The 22389-nt window shown below is 37.9% G+C and overlaps 1 protein-coding gene across 1 annotated transcript in view; it reads right to left on the minus strand.

The window, feature by feature from the left end:
- LOC143018751 (uncharacterized) overlaps positions 1-22389 on the minus strand; it is a 593788-nt gene that overhangs the window by 243496 nt on the left and 327903 nt on the right. The window contains exon 4 of the mRNA XM_076174349.1: positions 11479-11654. Within this exon, the coding sequence (XP_076030464.1) occupies positions 11479-11654 (176 nt within the window). The remainder of the gene's footprint in view (positions 1-11478; positions 11655-22389) is intronic.

The raw sequence follows: 22389 nt of genomic DNA on the forward strand, positions 1-22389 counted from the left end.
ACATACATACATACATACATACATACATATACCATACATACATACATATACTCATGCATCACATCATCATCCATATACAACCATTCTCCATTCACCCCTGTCGTCTGTCCTCTCCCGTTCTTCCTCAACAGACATTCCCCTCTTCCCCAAAGCCCCCTTCACCCCATCCATCCACCTCATCCTAGGACGTCCCTTCATGTTCACTCCCTCCACATCTGTCTTCCAAACCTCCTCTACAAGTCTTTCTTCACTCATTCTTTCCATGTGTCCAAACCATCCTAATACTCTTTCATCAACCCTATCTCCCAACTCCCTTTCCACCCCTGTTCTCCTCCTCACCTCCTCATTTCTCGCTCTATCTAGCCTAGTAACCCCCATCATACTTCTCAGACACCTCATCTCAAACACATTCAAACTCCTTCTCTCTTCCTCTCTTATGTTCCATGTTTCTGCCCCATACAGTGCTGTTGGCACAATCACTCCTTCATATAGTCTCCTCTTAGCATCCATTCCCAAATGTCTATTCTTCGTTGCACCTTTTAATCCACCAAGGCATTTACTCGCTTCTTTCAATCTACATTCTACCTCCACCTTCACTCCACCTTTTCCTGCCACATTTGCACCCAAGTATCTAAAACTATCCACTTCCTCCAGTCGCTCTCCCTTAATGCTCACTTCCAGTCTGCTGCCACTTTCACCCCTTGTACATCTCATCACCTTACTTTTACCCACATTTATCTTCAGCTTTCTTCTATCACACACTCTCCCAAACTCTGTCACCAACTTCCTCAGTCCCTCCTCCGATCCTGCCACAAGCGCAGTGTCGTCCGCAAACAACAGCTGGCTCACCTCCTACTTTTCTCCATTTTCTTTAACCAACTCCAATCCCTGACCCACTACACTTGCATTTACCTCTCGCACTACCCCATCCATGTATAAGTTGAAGAGCTAGGGTGGCATAACGCATCCTTGACGAAGTTCCACCTTTACCTCGAACAACTCACTCTCTCCATTTCTAATCCTGACACAAGCTCTACTACTCTCATAAAAACTCTTGACAGCTCCTAGAAGCTTTCCTCTTATCCCGTATATCCGCAAAACCTCCCACAGTGCCTTTCTGTCTACCCTATCGTTAGCCTTTTCCAGATCCATAAAAGCCCAAAAAACATCCTTCCCCTTTCCTATAGCTTTCTCACATATCTGTCTTACCACAAAAATCTGATCTCTACAACCTCTACCCGTCCTAAATCCACACTGTTCCTCACCAACTACTCCCTCTGTTCCTCTTCTAATCTTCTCAATCAAGATCCTCCCATAAGCCTTCCCAACTACACTTAACAAGCTAATCCCTCTGAAATTCCTACATTCACACTTGTCCCCTTTTCCCTTGTAAAGTGGAACTATACAGGCACTCCTCCAGTCCTCCGGCACTCTACCCTCTCTCCACCAAACATTAGATAACCTCACCAGCCAGTCCAACATCACTGTACCTCCTTTTTTTAGACATTATGCATAGCATCCATCCAGACCAGGTGCCTTACCTGCTTTCATCATTTTAACTGCCTTCACTTCATCCTTCCTTATTTCTCCTCCATTCTCCTCACTCATCACGGTCGTTTTCTTATCATTTCCCACTGCAGCTATCTTTCCCTCCCTATCCTCCTTTACATTTAGCAACTCCCTAAAATATTCTGCCCATCTTCCCCTTACTGCCTTCTCTTCCATTATCATCTCTCCATCTGCACCTTTTACCTTTTCTTCTCTACTTGATTCGCCTCCTCTTCCTCTCTTAATTTCTTTCCAAAAATCTTTTTATTACTTTCAACATTTTCTGTCATACTCTTACCCCGTTTCACATCTGCTCTCCTCTTTGATAATAATAATACTAATAATAATGATAGTAATAATAATAATAATAAATAAATAAATAAATAAATAAATGCACATTTGGTAATCTGTAACCCTCATTAACCATCATCATGCCCGTGATCCATATACATATGAGATGGTACTCGATTTTAGCAAGACCTTCAATCTTTGCAGACCTCACAAATGCCTCAATCACAAAACAACTTGACTCAAGAATGCAACGTAAAGACAACATGACGCTATCGCGCCATCAACACGGAAATGCCTAATGTCACCAGACAGATCTAGTTACCCCTTTTTTATACCTACCCCAATTACATTATCGCAACTTCAATATATACACCATATCTAGCCACATCCTCCAATAATATAACTAAACCCCATGCAATGCAACCAACACCCGTATAATATATATCCCATCACAAATATATCTCTTATATAGCAACTACACTAACGTGCTTACCTACGCGCGTTTCCTATTTATAAATGAACGGCTGCGCCCGTTATATACAGGGCTGCCTAGATTAAGGACCTAGCAACAGAGCTAGGGAGACGCTCTCCCTTTTTTCACTATGGGAGGTCTTTCCCTTTTTGTACTATATTCTCCAGTGCCTGAAAATAAATCGCCAAAGCTCAACGGAGACTTTCATTAAATGCTAAATCACCTTTTATGTGGCTTTTTATATATATATGGTGGCAAGCGGTGTTCCCACGCCAGCCCGAAGAAGACCACCTGACTAAAACCGTCGTCTTCAGAAATCCAAGCAACGTCTACCAAGCGGTGCTCCCACGCCCACGAAGAGAATCGACCAACCACGCTTACCAAGCTTACCAAGCCTACCAAGCCTACCGTCCCCCACGAAAGACTACTTACTAAATTAGCTTCACACGGAATAGGTGATAGCCTATTAAGTTGGACTAGTAATTGGTTGAATGATCGAAAACAGAGAGTTGTTTTAAATGGAAAAACTTCTAGATGGAAAAATGTTACAAGTGGAGTTCCTCAGAGTACCGTTCTTGGGCAACTTCTATTCATAGTATATATAAATGTTATAGACCATGAACTAAAATCTACTGTTTCCAAATTTGCTGATAATACAAAACTGTGCGGAATGGCAAATGATCACCTAAACCTATTAGATATTCAAGAAGATTTAGATAAATTACAGCAATGGTCTGAAAAGTAGCTAATGAAATTTAACATAAGTAAATGCAAGGTAATGCACATAGGTAAAAATAACAGTAAGTACGATTACAAGTTATTTGGAAATTCGTTAACAAAAGGGGATAGTGAAGAGGATCTCGGCGTAATTATCAGTAACGAACTCAAATCATCCAAGCAGTGTATTTCAGCCTCTGAAAAAGCAAATAATGTCCTAGGACTGATTGCGCGATGTTCTGACTTCAAAAGTACATCTCTAATTAACAAGCTATATAAATTGTTGGTTCGTCCACATTTGGAATATGCTATTTCCGTATGGTCACCGAATCTCATTAAAGACACTGGCAGATTGGAAAAAGTACAACGGCGAGCCACAAAACTTATTCCAAAATGTAAAAAATAAATCATACGAAAATCGACTAAAACATGTGAATCTGTTTTCCCTAAAAAAGCGTAGACTCAGAGGTGACTTGATACAGGTCTTTAAGATTCTAAAGGGAATTGACAACATCAAAAGTGACACAATTTTCACACTGAATGAGAATCAAACAAGAAACAATGGTTTCAAACTGCCCGGAAATAGATTTAATTTGGAAGTAGGTAGAAACAACTTCGCCAACCATGTAGTTAATGAATGGCATAAACTTCCTAAAGAGGCAGTGCAATGTAGTTCAATTCAAAGCTTTAAGAATCATCTAGATAAACACCCAAGCAAGATGCTGTAATGACAATAATTTATTTCATATTATTTGTTTATTTGTTTTGTTATGATTTGTCCGTTTGTTTATTATTAATTGTTTGATTCTCATTTATTATTAGTTATATTTCAATTTATTATTATTTACTATCTACTTGTTTGTTTATTACTTAACCATACCTATGCATTTATTTATGTATCTTATTTATTATTTATATTATTATAGTTTTTATCTATTCGTTTATTTATTTATCATTATTATGATTTTTTTCGCATCCGACCTATATATGCACCAAAAGGTCTCCTGCCGGCATGCTCCGCCTTTGTAATCCTTTGAATAACACAACTATACACCACCCCTCTACCAACCGCACCCTTCGAGACGACATTCGGATTTCTAGGAACATTTTCTGATCGCCACAGGTGTGACCTGTAGTTGTAGCCATCTTAGAATTGGTGGTGAAATCGAAAGGCATTCGATTTCAAACCACATCTTCAATCAACCCCCTGAAATCGAGGTAAATAGCCATAAGATTCCGTTCAGCATGCTTCCAAACGGTCGACACATCTATATACCACCCCCTCCACTAACCGACCCCCCCCCCCCCAGGTGATAGTCTGACAACACAAATCGTAAGCTTAGCAAACAATCCACTCGGTAAGTAATACTACTGACCACTCTACTTCTCAAATAGACCAGACGACTTCAATAATTTGCGTGAGAGACCCAACGTACTGACTTGAAGGCTGACCCGGTACCCCACAGGGCTTCAGTAATGACGCATAGGACCCCAGGCCGGTGAGATTCGTCTAGAGGTATCTCCACATACCCCGTCCCCAACGAACGTCACCAGTCATCGTGAGTACCATATTACGTACATCCACTGATCTCCTTTAATCTTTCTAGTTCACCTCATACGGACCCGGACAAGAGCCTACCCTCCACCCCATTCCATCACTTCAGGACCAGGAACTTCGCGTCGATCGAGCTAACCCTCGTTTAATCACCTCAGCACTGCAACCACTCCCTCCACCGCACCCGCGGCTGGAGACCGCACCCATCTCCCCAGCAGCTACAACCACTCAATCCATCCACCGCCACCCTTCGCCCGACACACATCAAGCAGCACGTTATAATTCCAACTCAGCGATTTTAGACAATAAACAACACCTCCTTAAAGGTTACGTCAGTCGCCATCAGACAGCGCCAACGACCAGACATCTCTCTACGTAATGTAAGATTCACAAATTACCACATTGAAAATACACAATATACATATACACTCACTTAAATAGAAACAAACCAATAAGTGCATATAAATATAAGAGAAACAATTCATTAAACAGATCCTACATACCAAGACATATATTGATCCCATAATTCACTACCAATTCTTCAAATCAATATAGCATCCAACAAAATATACATTCATAAGATGTAAAGTAAATAATATACAACAAAAAATAATTGTACATATCAACCAACAGCTAATACAAATAAAATAATACAAACACATATTACGAATAACAGATATAGGATTCAATATATAATACCAAACACCATGTAAACGTATTAAACCTCAGATACATAGAGATAAATAATTACATACCAAACATCTCCTAGTGCATTTTTGACACAATATACTTAAGACATGTTTTTTTTTTCAAACTCATTCTATATAATATCAAAGACAATATACCTCTCAAATATAAGTTACATTATCACCTCTACCATCATGTACTCAAAGATTTATCCCATATATAACAACTCAATATCATATTAACCTTATTCTAACTCAGACTAACTCACACTCAACAAAATTATCAGCTCAGTACGCCCCAGCCACAGCTCCCACCCCCAGGAAATCTCACAAGCCGTCACCCAAAGCCAACACATGATAAAATAAGCCAACCAAATAAAAAACAATGATAGACCCCCACAATGAACAAAACCAACACATGAAACCATGCAATTACAATAGAATTATTCCACCTACAAAGACACAAGACGTCATGCGTTTCGATAGGTTAAAAGCTCTATATAACTTACCAAAACTCTTCCCCACTATATAAAAATCTTCTCTACTTCCTTCTGACCGTGACACCCAGGAATAATACACAATTATATCAAACTCAAAACTATACTAACTCCATCTATTGCCAACATAATATAACCATCTCCAATACATTACTCAAAACTCAACATACAACATATTCTCATCTTACCCTTACCAATTTAACTATGAAACGATATAACTCTGACAAACCCAACTTAGATCACACGAAATTCAAGAAAGACACATCCTCAAAACTTGCCACTCAAAGACGACCAATAATAATTTCATACCATATTCTAAACTCATACACATAATGTATACCTCGATCTTAAAATCACCTTTTTTAAACATCAAAGGTTCACTGCATTGGACAAAGAACGAAAACCACAGATTTCCATAATTTATGCACAAGAGTGATAATAGGAACAGCAGCATCATTTACAAAAATGACAAATTCCCACAAAAATGTAGCTAATAATAATTCACAAAATCTTGACGAAACAGATATTAGCAACGTTTAACTCATAACATAATGGAACCAAATGAATAGACAAAACAACAAATAGTCCAATCAACTTTATGCAACATTAAAATAAATGTTAAATACTTCTCACAGTGACAACAGAAAACTAGGTCAATCCATTAAAAATAATCCCATATTCCTACACTATAGTACTACCTGAACTTTACGCAGGATAGAAAACTGATATCACATGGGTTCATTTTGTAAAAATAATAATAATGATAATAATAATAATAATAATAATAATAATAATAATAATAATAATAATAATAATAATAATAATAATAATAATAATAATAATAATAATAATAATAATAATAATAATAATAATAATAATAATGATAATAATAATAATAATAATAATAACAACAATAATAATAGTAATAATGATGATAATAATAGATAATAAATGATAATAATAATGATAATAATAAATAACAATAATGATAAATAATAATAATAATAATAACAATAATAATAATAATAATAATAATAATAATAATAATAATAATAATAATAATAATAATAATAATAATAATAATAATAATAATAATAATAATAATAATAATAATAATAATAATAATAATAATAATAATAATAATAATAATAATAATAATAATAATAATAATAATAATAATAATAATAATTATAATAATAATAATGATTATGATAATAATAATGATAATAATAATAATAATAATAATAATAATAATAATAATAATAATAATAATAATAATAATAATAATAATAATAATAATAATAATAATAATAATAATAATAATAATAATAATAATAACAATAATAATATCAACAAGAACAATAACAACAACAATGATAATAATAATAATAATAATGATAATAATAATAATAATAATAATAATAATAATAATAATAATAATAATAATAATAATAATAATAATAATAATAATAATAATAATAATAATAATAATAATAATAATAATAATAATAAATTTTACCAAAATGTATTTTATAGTTATGTAACAACAAACATAGTCCTTTAATAACTTCATAATATAATCAAATTAACAATACTGATAATTTAGGATGTCTTGTATTCGTTAAAGTTATACCTCATGTGAAAGTGTTCCCAATTCTCAGTGAACAAATACAAACGGAAACTAGATATCTTTTAGAAAAGAGATCCCCGAACTAAAGTAACAAAACATAACTTTTCTTTGAACAGAGAAAGAAAATAATTAAGTGTATAGTAAATATAATAACCATTCTCATTAGTAAGATAATGTACGTGCAAGTGAAAATATTTTATTGCATTTTTACATAGCTTCTTGAATACATTTAAAAAATATGATAACATACGTAATCCCCTCTTTTTTTACTCATTGAAATCAATAATGAATTTTACGAGTCAATATCCCCCAGCGACATGACACATTATATCTTTTCCTTGCGCAAATTTTGTATGACAAACCCCACAGTCACGACCTTAACCCAAGGTGCGCGGACGTACCTCAAAAGATCGGGGAGGCAATATAACCCTCACTATCCATCACTAACCATGCACGTGATCCACACACATGCGAGATGGTACTCGATTTTAGCAAGACCTTCAATCTTTGCAGACTTCACAAATTCCTCAATCACAAAACAACTTGACTCAAGAATGCAGCGTAAAGACAACATGACGCTATCGCGCCATCTCCAATACGGAAATGCCTAATGTCACCAGACAGATCTAGTGACCCTTTTTTATACCTACCCCAATTACATTATCCTAACTTCAATACATACTCCATATCTAGCCACATCCGCCAATAATATAACTAAACCCCATACAATGCAACCAACACCCGTATAATATATATCCCATATAGCAGCTACACTAACGTGCTTACCTAAGCGTTTTTCCTATTTCTAAACGAACGGCTGCGCCAGTTATAGATAGGGCTACCTAGGTCAAGGACCTAACAGTAGAGATAGGGAGACGCTCTCCCTTATCTCACCAGGGGAGATATTTCCACTTTGTATCATATTCCTGAGTAGTTGAAAATAAATCGCCAAAGTCCAATCGCTATTTCCATCAACCGCTAATTCACCTTTTATTTAGCAAACTTTTTTTCGTTACAAATAGATTATTCTAATACTAAAGTGGGGTATTATCAACAATTCGATTAAAGAAGAGGACAGTACGGAATCTATTTGGGTAGAGATTATAGGCAAGAATAAGAAAGTTATTATTGGCGTCTTATATAGACCTCCTAACCTCAGCATTGAGCAGATTGATTTCCTGATTCATGAAATTCACAGAGCGTCCCAGTACAAAAACGTTGTGATCATGGGAGATTTTAATTATAGAAACATTGACTGGGAAACTTTAATAGGAGATCACGAAGCGAAGAAATTCCTAGATGTGGTGCAGGATAATTTCCTAAAACAAGTGATTACCGATCCTACGAGGGGACAAAATACCCTGGACTTAATTCTAACAAATAATGAGCACCAAATTAGCAGCGTAATAGTGGGAGATAGTCTAGGCTCTAGCAATCATCAAGAAATAAGATTTAATGTTATTTGGGAAAAATTAAAAAGTACGAATAACGTTCAAGTACCAGACTTCAGGAAAGCAAACTTTGACAATATAAAAACCTATTTGAAATTGAATACGAAAAGCCATGCGGACGTTTCGAACATTGTCAATTCTCGTTGCGGGGTTGGAAGTCAGATCTGGGTCACGGAGGGTAATATGCATACCTTAGGTCAGGTCATTTGGGGGCGAGGGCCCAACAGTCAGGTCAGCGATTTAGAAGAAATGTATAGCAATCTAACTGATCTAATTATTAATGCACAAAACACATTTATCCCCCTAAAGTCAATACGGAATAATAGTAATGCTCCCAAATGGATGACGGACAGATTGAAACATGAGATCGGAATGAAAAGAGGACTTTACTTAAAAAAAAGAAAAAAAAAAAAAACGGGGAATCACACCTTAGATCAAGATATAACGAAATGGCAAAGCTGGTTAAAAGGAATACACGTTCAGCGAAACGTAATTATGAAATCAAGGTTGCCAGTCAAGCAAAATCCAACCCAAAGGGTTTCTTTCACCTCTATAGAACAAAAAATAAAGAAAGAATAGGACCAATTAAAAACGATGAAAATGTCATGATAGAATCGGAGGAAAAAATGAGTGAGGAGTTTAACAATTATTTTCTATCGGTGTTTACTAATGAGAGGTTAGATAAAGTACCTGACTGCGATCCGATTTTCAGAGGGGATGAAGAAAGTAGTCTAACTAATATCAGCATTAGTAAAGAAGTAGTCAAGCAGATTGACAGACTTGAAGCTACAAAATCTCCGAGTCCAGACGAAATTTTTCCAAGAATGCTTAAGGAGTGTAAATTTGAAATCTGCGACCAGTTAACTGAAATATTCAATAAATCGGTAGACACTGGTTTTGTTCCAACTGCTTGGAGGCAGGCAAACGTTGTTCCTGTTTTTAAGAAGGGAGATAGATCGTCTATATGCAACTATAGGCCAATCAGTTTGACATCGGTTATAGGAAAAATGTTTGAATCAATAGTAGTAAATAGACTCAGAGAACACATTGAAGGGCATAATTTAATTCGTGATTCACAGCATGGTTCCTCCAAGGGTAAGTCATGTGTGACTCATTTTCTATCCTTTTACATTAAAGTATACAAGGCGTCAGACAACAATGAAAATTACGATGTTATTTACCTTGACTTTAGCAAAGCGTTCGACAAGGTGCCACACCAGAGACTACTAAATAAAATCAAAGCCCATGGCATAGGAGGAAAAGTGTTAGAATGGATTAGAGCTTGGATTAGTAACAGAAAACAGCGGGTCACCATAAATGGAATAAAATCTAGGTGGGGCAATACTACTAGCGGGGTCCCCCAGGGCTTGGTTTTGGGTCCCTCGTTGTTCATTATGTATATAAATGACTTAGACGATGGGATAAATAGTGATGTTAGTAAGTTTGCGGATGACACTAAAATAGGACGCCTGATTAGGTCAGGAGACGACGCAGAGATTCTGCAGGATGATCTTAATAAATTGTTAACATGGTCGGTGAAATGGCAAATGAACTTCAATATGTCTAAGTGTAGCGTGTTAAACGTAGGGCTACACAACCCCCAAAAATAGATACAACTTAGATAACAAGTTTTTAGAAAAATCTGAGTGCGAGAGGGACTTGGGAGTTCTGGTGAGTCCGGACCTTAAAACCAAGAAACAGTGCATTAGCGCCAGGAATAAAGCTAACAGAGCATTAGGGTTTCATTACTAGGACGGTAACGAATAGAAGTGTAGAGGTAATTATTAAACTCTATCTAGCGATAGTTAGACCCATCCTTGACTATGCGGTACAGTTTTGGTCTCCGTCCTACAGAATGGACATAGATTCACTGGAATCAGTACAGAGAAGAATGACCAAAATGATACATGGACTCGGAAATTTGCCTTACGAAGAGAGGCTTAGGCACCTAAACTTACACTCTCTGGAAAGACGCAGAGTGCGGGGTGATCTAATAGAAGTGTTCAAGTGGATCAAAGGCTATAACAAGGGTGATGCAAACAAGGTCATCATAATAAAACAACAGGCAGGACTCGCAGTAATGGGTATAAACTGGACAAATTTAGATTTAAGAAGGAAATAGGCAAGAATTGGTTTACTAATAGGGTGGTCGATGAATAGAATAAACTTAGTAACCATGTAGTAAGCGCTGAAACTATCAGTTGTTTTAAAAAACGATTAGACAACTTTATGAATGGGGATGACAGGTGGTGATGAATACGGAGCTGCCTAGTGTAGGCCTTATGGTCTTTTGCAGTCTACTATATTCTTATGTTCTTATGTTCTTATGTAGAACTCGGCATTGAGAAGTTTGGAGTAGGAGAGAGAAATGACAGAAGCGAAATGAGAGTTAATAATATAGGGAACTACAACGTGAGACTAATCTGCCCCCTCCCCCACAAAAAAAAGAAGAAGAAGAAGAAGAAGAAGAAGAAGAAGAAGAAGAAGAAGAAGAAGAAGAAGAAGAAGAAGAAGAAGAAGAAGAAGAAGAAGAAGAAGAAGAAGAAGAAAAAAAAGGAAAAGAAGAAGAAGAAGAAGAAGAAGAAGAAGAAGAAGAAGAAAAAGAAGAAGAAGAAGAAGAAGAAAACTCACAGGCTATGTTGACAGAGGCATGACGCGATGATGCTGTGCCATGGGTGTTGGTGGCCGTGCAGTAATAAATCCCCGCGTCCCGCCTCCTGAGACGGTAGAAGAATAGAGAACCGTCAGGCAGGAGAAGCCGGTGGGCGCCATTTGTCAGTGGCTTCTCATTCTCCGATCGGTACCATCTGTACAAGGAAATAAGAAAAATATTTTAGCTTGAAAGTTGTTATTTGAAATAACGTTCATATAGACTCCTAGAAGTATGATATCCTACCCTTAACTGAACAAAATCTGGAGAGGGTATACTGTATACCCTCTGCAGATTTTATTCAGGAAAATTTTCTTACCTAACTCATAACATCTTTAGTGTATACCGTATACACTAAAGATGTTATGAGTTAGGTAAGAAAATTTTCCTGCTGAGGTAATAGTAAACAGTACATCACTGCTCTAAGTTTCAACCTCCTCTGAGCAGATTATTTATTCTTTTATTGTGGCTACCGCCGCCGCCGCCAGGCTATTTTGTAACCCCTTCGGAGGTTAGTTAGCTTTGTATCTTGTTTGTTGCTACGGGATTTTATTTATGCATGTGAGTCCTCATCGGTAGTAATGAGCCGAAGCCGGCCAGACAACTAAGCAACTTGTATGCAAAACATAACAACATAAGAACATATGAATGAAGGAGACTGCAAAAGACCATAAGGCCTACACTAGGCAGCTCCATATCCATCACCACCTGCCATCCCCATCCATAAAGTTGTCTAATCGTTTCTTAAAACAACTGATAGTTTCAACGCTTACTACATGGTTATTAAGTTTATTCCATTCGTCGACCACCCTATTAGTAAACAAATTTTTGCCTATTTCCTTCTTAAATCTATATTTGTCAAGTTTATAACCATTACTACGAGTCCTGCCTGTTGTTTTATTATGATGACCTTGTTTGCATCACCCTTGTTAAAGCCTTTGATCCACTTGAACACCTCTATTAGATCACCCCGCACTCTGCATCTTTCCAGAGAGTGTAAGTTAAGGTGCCTAAGCCTCTCTTCGTAAGGCAATTTTATGAGTCCATGTATCATTTTGGTCATTCTTCTCTGTACTGATTCTAGTGAATTTATGTCCATTCTGTAGGACGGAGATCAAAACTGTACCGCATAGTCAAGGATGGGTCTAACTATCGCTAGATAGAGTTTGATAATTACTTCTACACTTCTATTCGTTACCGTCCTAGCAAGGAAACCTAATGCTCTGTTAGCTTTATTCCTGGCGCTAATGCACTGTTTCTTGGTTTTAAAATCCGGACTCACTAGAACTCCCAAGTCTCTCTCGAGTAGATAAACGAATAGATAAAATCAAACAGCTAAGCTACTTACATGCTTTATAAGTATAAGTAAATAACTAAATGAACGAATGAATGAATAAATATGCATATAAATAGTAAAACAGATAAGTGAACATATGTACAAATAAATCAATAAATCAATAAATCAATAAATCAATAAATCAATAAATCTATAAATCTATAAATCAATGAATCAATAAATCAACAAATCAATAAATCAATATATCAATATACCATGATATCAATAGGTAGACAAATAGATAGATAGATAAATCGACACATAGATAAACAAATAAATAAAGATATATATATATATATATATATATATATATATATATATATATATATATACATATATATATATATATACACACACACATATATATATATATGTATATATATACACACATATATACATACACTGTAAATATGTATATATATATGCATACATATATATATATATATATACATACATATATACAGATATATATACATATATATATACAAATACACACACACACACACACACACATATATATATATATATATATATATATATATATATATATATATATATACATACATACATATACCAAGGCTTTTTCCCCCTTACAAGGGAGGTACCCAAAAAGGAAAAGACATAAAATCATTCCACCCATTCCATCCCTGAATACACTCCACACCCCTCCACCCTCCCTCTTATCTTAGCACCTCCTGGATGACGGGTCATCCCTGCACGTTGTCCACTGCCCTGGGTCAGAAGCAGTGTCGCAAGACACAGTACATCCACAGCAAGGCCGCTTCATTAAATCGGCGACCCCCCCCCCTCTCCGTCCCCTCATTGCATTAAAGGAGAAGACGGGGAGAACTCCCTTCGGGCTGCGTCAAATTTTGCTCACACATACTACCTCACCCCCCATCCCCCCACCCATTCCACCTCATGCATCACAACATCATCCATATACAACCATTCTCCATTCACCCCTGTCTTCTGTCCTCTCCCGTCCTTCCTCAACAGACATTCCCCTCTTCCCCAAAGCCCCCTTCACCCCATCCATCCATCTCATCCTAGGACGTCCCCTCATGTTCACTCCCTCCACATCTGCCTTCCATACCTCTTTTACTAGTCTTTCTTCACTCATTCTTTCCATGTGTCCAAACCATCCTAATACTCTTTCATCAACCCTATCTCCCAACTCCCTTTCCACCCCCGTTCTCCTCCTCACCTCCTCATTTCTCACTCTATCTAGCCTAGTAACCCCCATCATACTTCTCAGGCACCTCATCTCAAACACATTCAAACTCCTTCTCTCTTCCTCTCTTATATGCCATGTTTCTGCCCCATACAGTGCTGTTGCCACAATCACTCCTTCATACAGTCTCCTCTTAGCATCCATTCCCAAATATCTATTCCTCATTACACTCTTCAATCCACCAAGGCATTTACTCGCTTCTCTCAATCTACATTCTACCTCCACCTTCACTCCATCTTTTTCTGCCACATTTGCACCCAAGTATCTAAAACTATCCACTTCCTCCAGTCGCTCTCCCTTAATGCTCACTTCCAGTCTACTACCACTTTCACCCCGTGTACATCTCATCACCTTACTTTTACCCACATTTATCTTTAGCTTTCTTCTATCACATACTCTCCCAAACTCTGTCACCAACTTCCTCAATCCCTCCTCCGATCCTGGCACAAGCGCAGTGTCGTCCGCAAACAACAGCTGGCTCACCTCCTTGTTTTCTCCATTTTCTTTAACCATCTCCAATCCCTGACCCACTACCCTTGCATTTACCTCTTGCACTACCCCATCCATGTATACGTTGAACAGCCAGGGCGACATAACGCATCCTTGACGATGTCCAACCTTTACCTCGAACCACTCACTCTCTCCATTTCTAATCCTGACACAAGCTCTACTACTCTCATAAAAACTCTTGACAGCTCCTAGAAGCTTTCCTCCTATGCCATATATCTGCATAACCTCCCACAGTGCCTTTCTGTCTACCCTATCGTAAGCCTTTTCCAGATCCATAAAAGCCCAAAAAACATCCTTCCCCTTTTCTATAGCTTTCTCACATATTTGTCTTACAACAAAGATCTGATCTACACAACCTCTACCCGTCCTAAATCCACACTGTTCCTCACCAATTACTCCCTCTGTTCCTCTCCTAATCCTCTCAATCAAGATCCTCCCATAAGCCTTCCCAACTACACTTAACAAGCTAATTCCTCTGAAACTACTACATTCACACTTGTCCCCTTTTCCCTTGTAAAGTGGAACTATACAGGCACTCCTCCAGTCCTCCGGCACTCTACCCTCTCTCCAGCAAACATTAAATAACCTCACCAGCCAGTCCACCAGCACTGTACCTTCTTTTTTTTTTTTTTTAGACATTCTGCATGGCATCTATCCAGACCAGGTGTCTTACCTGCTTTCATCATCTTAACAACTGCCTTCACTTCATCCTTCCTTATTTCTCCTCCATTTTCCTCACTCATCACGGTCCTTTTCTTAGCATTTCCCATTGCAACTATCTTTCCTCCCTATCCTCCTTCACATTTAGCAACTTCCTAAAACATTCTGCCCATCTTCCCCTTACTGCCTTCTCTTCCATTATCAAATCTCCATCTTCACCTTTTACCTTTTCTTCTCTACTTGATTCGCCTCCTCTTCCTCTCTTAATTTCTTTCCAAAACATCTTTTTATTACTTTCAAAATTTTCTATCATACTCTTACCCCATTTCACATCTGCTCTCCTCTGCCTCCTTTACCTTTTGCTTTACTTCTCTTTTCTTTTTCTTTGTACCTCTCTAATATGACTCCCTCGTCCTATTTTGTAACCAATCTGTGAAAGCTCGCTTCTCTTCTACAACCTTCTTTGTTTCCTCATCCCACCATTCACTACCCTTCCTTCTATTTCCTCCTGTCCTTCTTGTTCCACACACCATCCTTGCACACTTTGTGACTCCCTCCTTGAACCATCCCCATTCCTCCTCCACACCTAGCTCTACTCTATCCTTCACTCCCTCCCACTCCTCCTTCAGCTTCTTCTTGTACTCCTTCTCCTTTTCCTTTTCATTTAAAGAGTTCACTCTAAGAACCTCCCTACCTTTTGTCCCTTTCCTCTTCCTCCATCTATCCTCCACTCTCAACTTACCTTCCACCAAAAAATGATCTGATATTCCCCCACCCTCTCCCCTTAGCACATGTACATCCTTAATTCTTCCTATCATAATCCTATTTACCACTACATAATCCATCAACGCTCTATCTACCACCCTTCCCTCCACCACCCTCTCCCATGTGTACTTATGCTTGACTTTCTTCCGAAACACTGTATTTGCTATTATCAACTCTCTTTCTAGACACATTTTCACCACCAACTCTCCACTACGATTCTTTCCTGTAACTCCACATTTCCCAACCACTCCATCAATTGGACCATTTCCTACCCTAGCATTAAGGTCTCCCAGTACTATTACATTGACATTTCTCCCTAAATCCTCTATGCTCTCATTAAAATCTATCCAAAATGCCTCCCTTTCTTCTGCACTCTTCTCACTGCCAGGCCCATATGCACTTACAAAGACCCACATCTCCTTTCCCTGTAAGAGGCCGGTAGATAGAGGTAGACATTTAAGGTAAATCAGAGTAGATCGAGAGGTAGATGGAGAACGAATGCTAATCCAGGGTCAGTTGTTATGAACACTTATGAAAACAACAGCCGACGGCCGACAGGCGTCAAGGATAGCTGAGTCAGACTCGCGCCTTGTATATATTTAAAAGTCCTGAGTGTAGATTAAATGCGGAGTGTCGCCTGGTGTAATATTGTTTTGACTATTGTAACTGTAAGCGGACAAGCCATTTTTTGTTACGACATAATGATTACATTGTGACATAGTTTAGAGGAGTATAACAGCCTCTCTAATTGGAGAAAAATGTGGAGGAGAAAAATCATTGGTGCAGAAAGGAAAGTCACGCCCTTAAGGTGTGGCACTTGTTTGAGAAGTAAAAGACTATAGAATGAATTTCAAGTATATATTAGTAAGCCCTGTAAGAGGGAAATAAGAAATTGGTCGGGACGACCAACGGTAGCTGCCGAGCCCTGTAAGAGGCCGGTAGATAGAGGTAGACATTTAAGGTAAATCAGAGTAGATCGAGAGGTAGATGGAGAACGAATGCTAATCCAGGGTCAGTTGTTATGAACACTTATGAAAACAACGGCCGACGGCCGACAGGCGTCAAGGATAGCTGAGTCAGACTCGCGCCTTGTATATATTTAAAAGTCCTGAGTGTAGATTGAATGCGGAGTGTCGCCTGGTGTAATATTGTTTTGACTATTGTAACTGTAAGCGGACAAGCCATTTTTTGTTACGACATAATGATTACATTGTGACATAGTTTAGAGGAGTATAACAGCCTCTCTAATTGGAGAAAAAGGTGGAGGAGAAAAATCATTGGTGCAGAAAGGAAAGTCACGCCCCTAAGGTGTGGCACTTGTTTGAGAAGTAAAAGACTATAGAATGAATTTCAAGTATATATTAGTAAGCCCTGTAAGAGGGAAATAAGAAATTGGTCGGGACGACCAACGGTAGTTGCCGAGCCCTGTAAGAGGCCGGTAGATGGAGGTAGACATTTAAGGTAAATCAGAGTAGATCGAGAGGTAGATGGAGAACGAATGCTAATCCAGGGCCAGTTGTTATGAACACTTATGAAAACAACGGCCGACGGCCGACAGGCGTCAAGGATAGCTGAGTCAGACTCGCGCCTTGTATATATTTAAAAGTCCTGAGTGTAGATTGAATGCGGAGTGTCGCCTGGTGTAATATTGTTTTGACTATTGTAACTGTAAGCGGACAAGCCATTTTTTTGTTACGACATAATGCTTACATTGTGACACAGTTTAGAGGAGTATAACAGCCTCTCTATTTGGAGAAATAGGTGGAGGAGAACAATCATTGGTGCAGAAAGGAAAATCACGCCCTTAAGGTGTGGCACTTGTTTGAGACTATTGGATGAATGAAAGAGTGATGTCAGAACGAAGGTGGCTTGACGTTATGTAGAGAGTTCCAGGTGGGATTCTCGAGGTGTACTGATTTAGACCAACAAGCATCAGAACGACTACACCTATTTTATTCACACCTCAAGAACTACTTTAGAACAAAGAGAATAGAAACGCTCTCTCAGGAGACGACGGGGGGTGACATTCCCAGTTTCACCTTCATCCACATTATTCTTAAGGAAACCTCCTTCCACTCCACTACACGTTTACCTATCTCTTCACTTACTAGAATAGCCACCCCTTCCCTCCCTCGCCCTCTCTTCACTCCTGATAACCTCCCACTTACACTCCCAAACTTACACTCACCCTTCCCTTTCAACTTAGTTTCACTCAAAGCCAACACATCCATCTTTCTTCTCACAAACATACTACGTATCTCTTCCCTTTTACTCTCATCTGTACCACATCCACGCACATTAAAAGACCCAAACCTTAGGGTGCTGGTCGGAAAACTCCCAGACCCTCTTATGCCTTTACTTTTTCGTTTAGGAATGTCCCCTGTGGGGCTACAAGGAGAAGAATGCCTAGTCCTACTCCCCGTCCCTTTCTTCTCGCCTCTTACGATCCAAATAGAAATATTTGGTGGCAGTTTTCTTTTCCCCCACCACAGAAAATAAATACTCAGAGAAATGGTACAGGACAGCAGCAAGGGGTTGGGGGATAGCATAACGGAGGGACAGTCATAGTATAAAAGTGTCATCATTTCTCTATGAACAGAGTTTTCCTCTATCATAGACAAAATGATGTGTGGCTCTGGTCCGTAGGGGCGTCCCATATAGACCCAAAAGTATCGACTGCATGCTACTTTGCCACAATAACAAGCAGCCAATACCCCAATATATATATACATATGTATGTATATATATATATATGTATATACATACATACATATATATATATATATATGTATATGTATATATATATACATATATATATACATATACACACATATATACATAAAATAAATAGATAAATGAAAAAGTAAATAAGTATATAAATAGATGAATATACAAATCAATTATTCATTCAATCAATAAGTCAATAATTAGAAAACAAAAAAGTAAATAAATGAATAGATACATGATAAATAAAAAAGAATTGATTTACAGGAAAATGAATAGATACGTACATACATACATACATACATACATACATACATACATATATACATACATACATACATACATACATACATACATACATACATACATATACCAAATGGTTTTCCCCCCTTACAAGGGAGGTAGCAAAAAAAAAAAAAAAAAAATGAAAAAAAAACACTCCCACCCATTCCATCCCCACACACTCCACCCCCATCCACCCCCCCTCCCTCTCTTTTCTTGGCTCCTCTTGGATGATGCATCTCTGCATCTTAATAGGTAGACAAATAAATTTATAGATAGATAGGTATAGATAAATAAATTAATAAACAAATTTATATGTATATATACATATATATACATATATATATATATATATATATATATATGTGTATATATATATATTCATATATATATATATATATATATATACATATATAATAAATAGAAAAAAAATCAATAAGTATATAAATAGATGAATATACAGATCAATCATTCATTCAATCAATCAGTCAATAATTAGAAAAAAATGAATGAGTAGATACATGATAAATAAAAATTAATTACCGGTAATTAATAGGTTAAATGAATAAGTACATACATACATACATACACCAAAGGTTTTTCCCCTTTACAAGGGAGGTAGCCAAAAAAGAAATGAAAAAACACTCCAACCCATTCCATACCCACACAATCCACCCCCTACCTCCCTCTTTTCTTAGCTCCTCCTGGATGATAGGTCATCCCTGCCTCTCGCCCACTGCCCTGGATCAGAAGCAGTGTCGCAAGACACAGGACATCCACAGCAAGGCCGCTTCTTTAAATCGGCGACCCCCCACTCCTTCATACAATCTCCTCTTAGCATCCATTCCCAAATGTCTATTTCTCATTACACTTTATAATTTTCCAAGACATATACTTGCTTCTCTCTACATTCTACCACCTCCTCCACTCTTCCCTTTTGCACCCAGGTATCTAAAACTATCCACTTCTTCTAGTCTCTCTCCCTTAATACTGGCTTCCAGTTTGATGCCACTTTCTCTCCTTTTACATCTCATCACATTACATTTATTCACATTTATCTTCAACTTCCTTCTTTGGCACACACTCCCAAATTTTCGTCAATAGCTTCTTCGATTCCTCCTCTGATCCTGTTACAAAAGCAATGTCGTCAGCAAACAACAACTGGATTATCTCCATTTTCTTTAAGTATCTCCAATTCCCGACCCACTATCCTTGCATTTACCTCTCGTACCACCCCGTCCATGAATAAATTGAACAGCCAGGGCGACATAACACATCCCTGACGAAGACCCACCTCTACCTCAAACCACTCACTCTCTCCATTTCTGATTCTATCACAACCTATACTACTCTCGTAAAAATAAATTCTTGACTGCTCTTAAAAGCTTTCCTCCTATCCCATATATCTGCAATACCTCCCACAGTGACTTCCTGTCTAATTTGTTATAAGCCTTTTCCAAATCCGTAAAACCCCAAAATGCATCCTTACCTTTTCATAATGCTTTCTCACATATCTGTCTTATCATAAAAAGCTGATACACGCAACCCCTACCTTTCCTAAACCCACACTGTTCCTCACCCTCTGTTCCTCTCCTAATCCTCTTAATCAAGACCCTACCATAAGCCTTCCCAACTACATTTCTTAGAGTTTCCCACTGCAAATATCTTTCCCTTCCTATCCTCCTTCACTTTTAGCAACTCCCTAAAATACTCTGCCCATCTTCCTCTTATTGTCTTCTCTTCCATTATCATCTCTCCATATGCACCTTTTACCTTTTCTTCTCTACTTGATTCGCCTCCTCTTCCTCTTTTAATTTACAGGTATTTCCAAAATATCTTTTTATTACTTTCAATTTTTTTTTATTATACTCTTACCCCATTACACATCTGCTCTCCTCTTTGCCTACTTTATCTTAAGCTTTACTTCTCTTTTCTTTGTACCTCTCATATGATTCCCTCATCCTATTATGTAACCAATCTGTGAAAGCTCGCTTTTTCTCTTCTACAAACTTCCTTGCTTCATCATCCCACCACTCACTACCTTTCCTTCTATTTCCTCCCACCTTCCTTGTTCTACACACCATCTTTGCACACCTTGTGACTCCCGCCTTGAATTATCCCCATTCTTCCCCCACACCTAGTTCTACTCTCTCCTTCACTCCCTCCCACTCCTCTCTCAGCTTCTCCTTGTACTACACCTTTTCCTACTCATTTAAGCAGTTCACTTTAATTACCTCCTTACCTTCTATCCTTTTCCTCTTTCTCCATCTATCCTCCAGTCTCAACTTACCTTCCAAAAAAAAAAAAAAAAAATCTGAGCTTCCCCAACTCTCTCCCCTTAGAACATGTACATCCTTAACTCTTCCTACTATACTCCTGGTTACACTATATAGTCCATTAACGCTCTATCTACCATTCTCCCATCCACTACCCTTTCCCATGTGTACGTATACTTGACTTTCTTCCTAAACACTGTATTTGCAATCATCATCTCCCTTTCTAGATACATCTCCACTATCAACTCTCCACTACGATTTTTTTTTTTTTCTGGAATTTCACACTTCCAAACAAACTCCGTCTATTGGTTTATTTCCTACCCTAGCATTTAGGTCTCCCAATACAACTACATTGACATTTTTCCCTAAACCCTCTATGCATTCATTTAAACCTATCCAAAAAGCCTACTTTTCCTTTACACTCTTCTCACTACCAGGCCCATATGTACTTACAAAATCCCACATCTCCCTTCCCAGTTTCACCTTCACCTTGATCTTGAAGAAACCTTCTTCCACTCCACTACACGCTTACTTATCTCTTCACTTACTAGTATAGCCATCCCTTCTCTCTCTCGTCCTCTTTTCACTCCTGAGATCCTCCCAACTACATTCCCAAACTCACACTCGCCCCTCTCTTTCAGCTTAGTTTCACTCAAAGCCAACACATCCATTTTTTTTTTACAAACATACTGCTTATCTCCTCCCTTTTACTCTCATCTGTACCATATCCACGCACAATAAAAGACCAAAACCTTAGAGTACTAGTTTGTATTTGCAACGGTTTGTCTCATGCATGGAAGGGCTCTAAGCATGAGACAAACCGTTGCAAATACAAACATGAGACGTAACACCAAAAACGCCAATATGAGACAAAACGCCACTCGTGCAAATAGGAGACAAAACGCTATAACCATAAGCATTCCACATTCCGCCACAACACGAACCCAGAGGCTCTCCAGCACACGTGACATTTCGTCACTGTCCGAAATACCAGATGACCTCCCCTAAAGGGATTAGCAAGTAAAAAACTCTAGTATAAAACTTAGAACTTTAACTAGACTCATCGGATTAATTCTTATCCTGATAAGAAAGAACATCCCTATAG

The sequence above is a fragment of the Oratosquilla oratoria genome, chromosome 1 (assembly GCF_046742065.1).
Source record: "Oratosquilla oratoria isolate Oo_2021 chromosome 1, ASM4674206v1, whole genome shotgun sequence".
In the NCBI taxonomy this organism is placed as follows: domain Eukaryota; kingdom Metazoa; phylum Arthropoda; class Malacostraca; order Stomatopoda; family Squillidae; genus Oratosquilla; species Oratosquilla oratoria.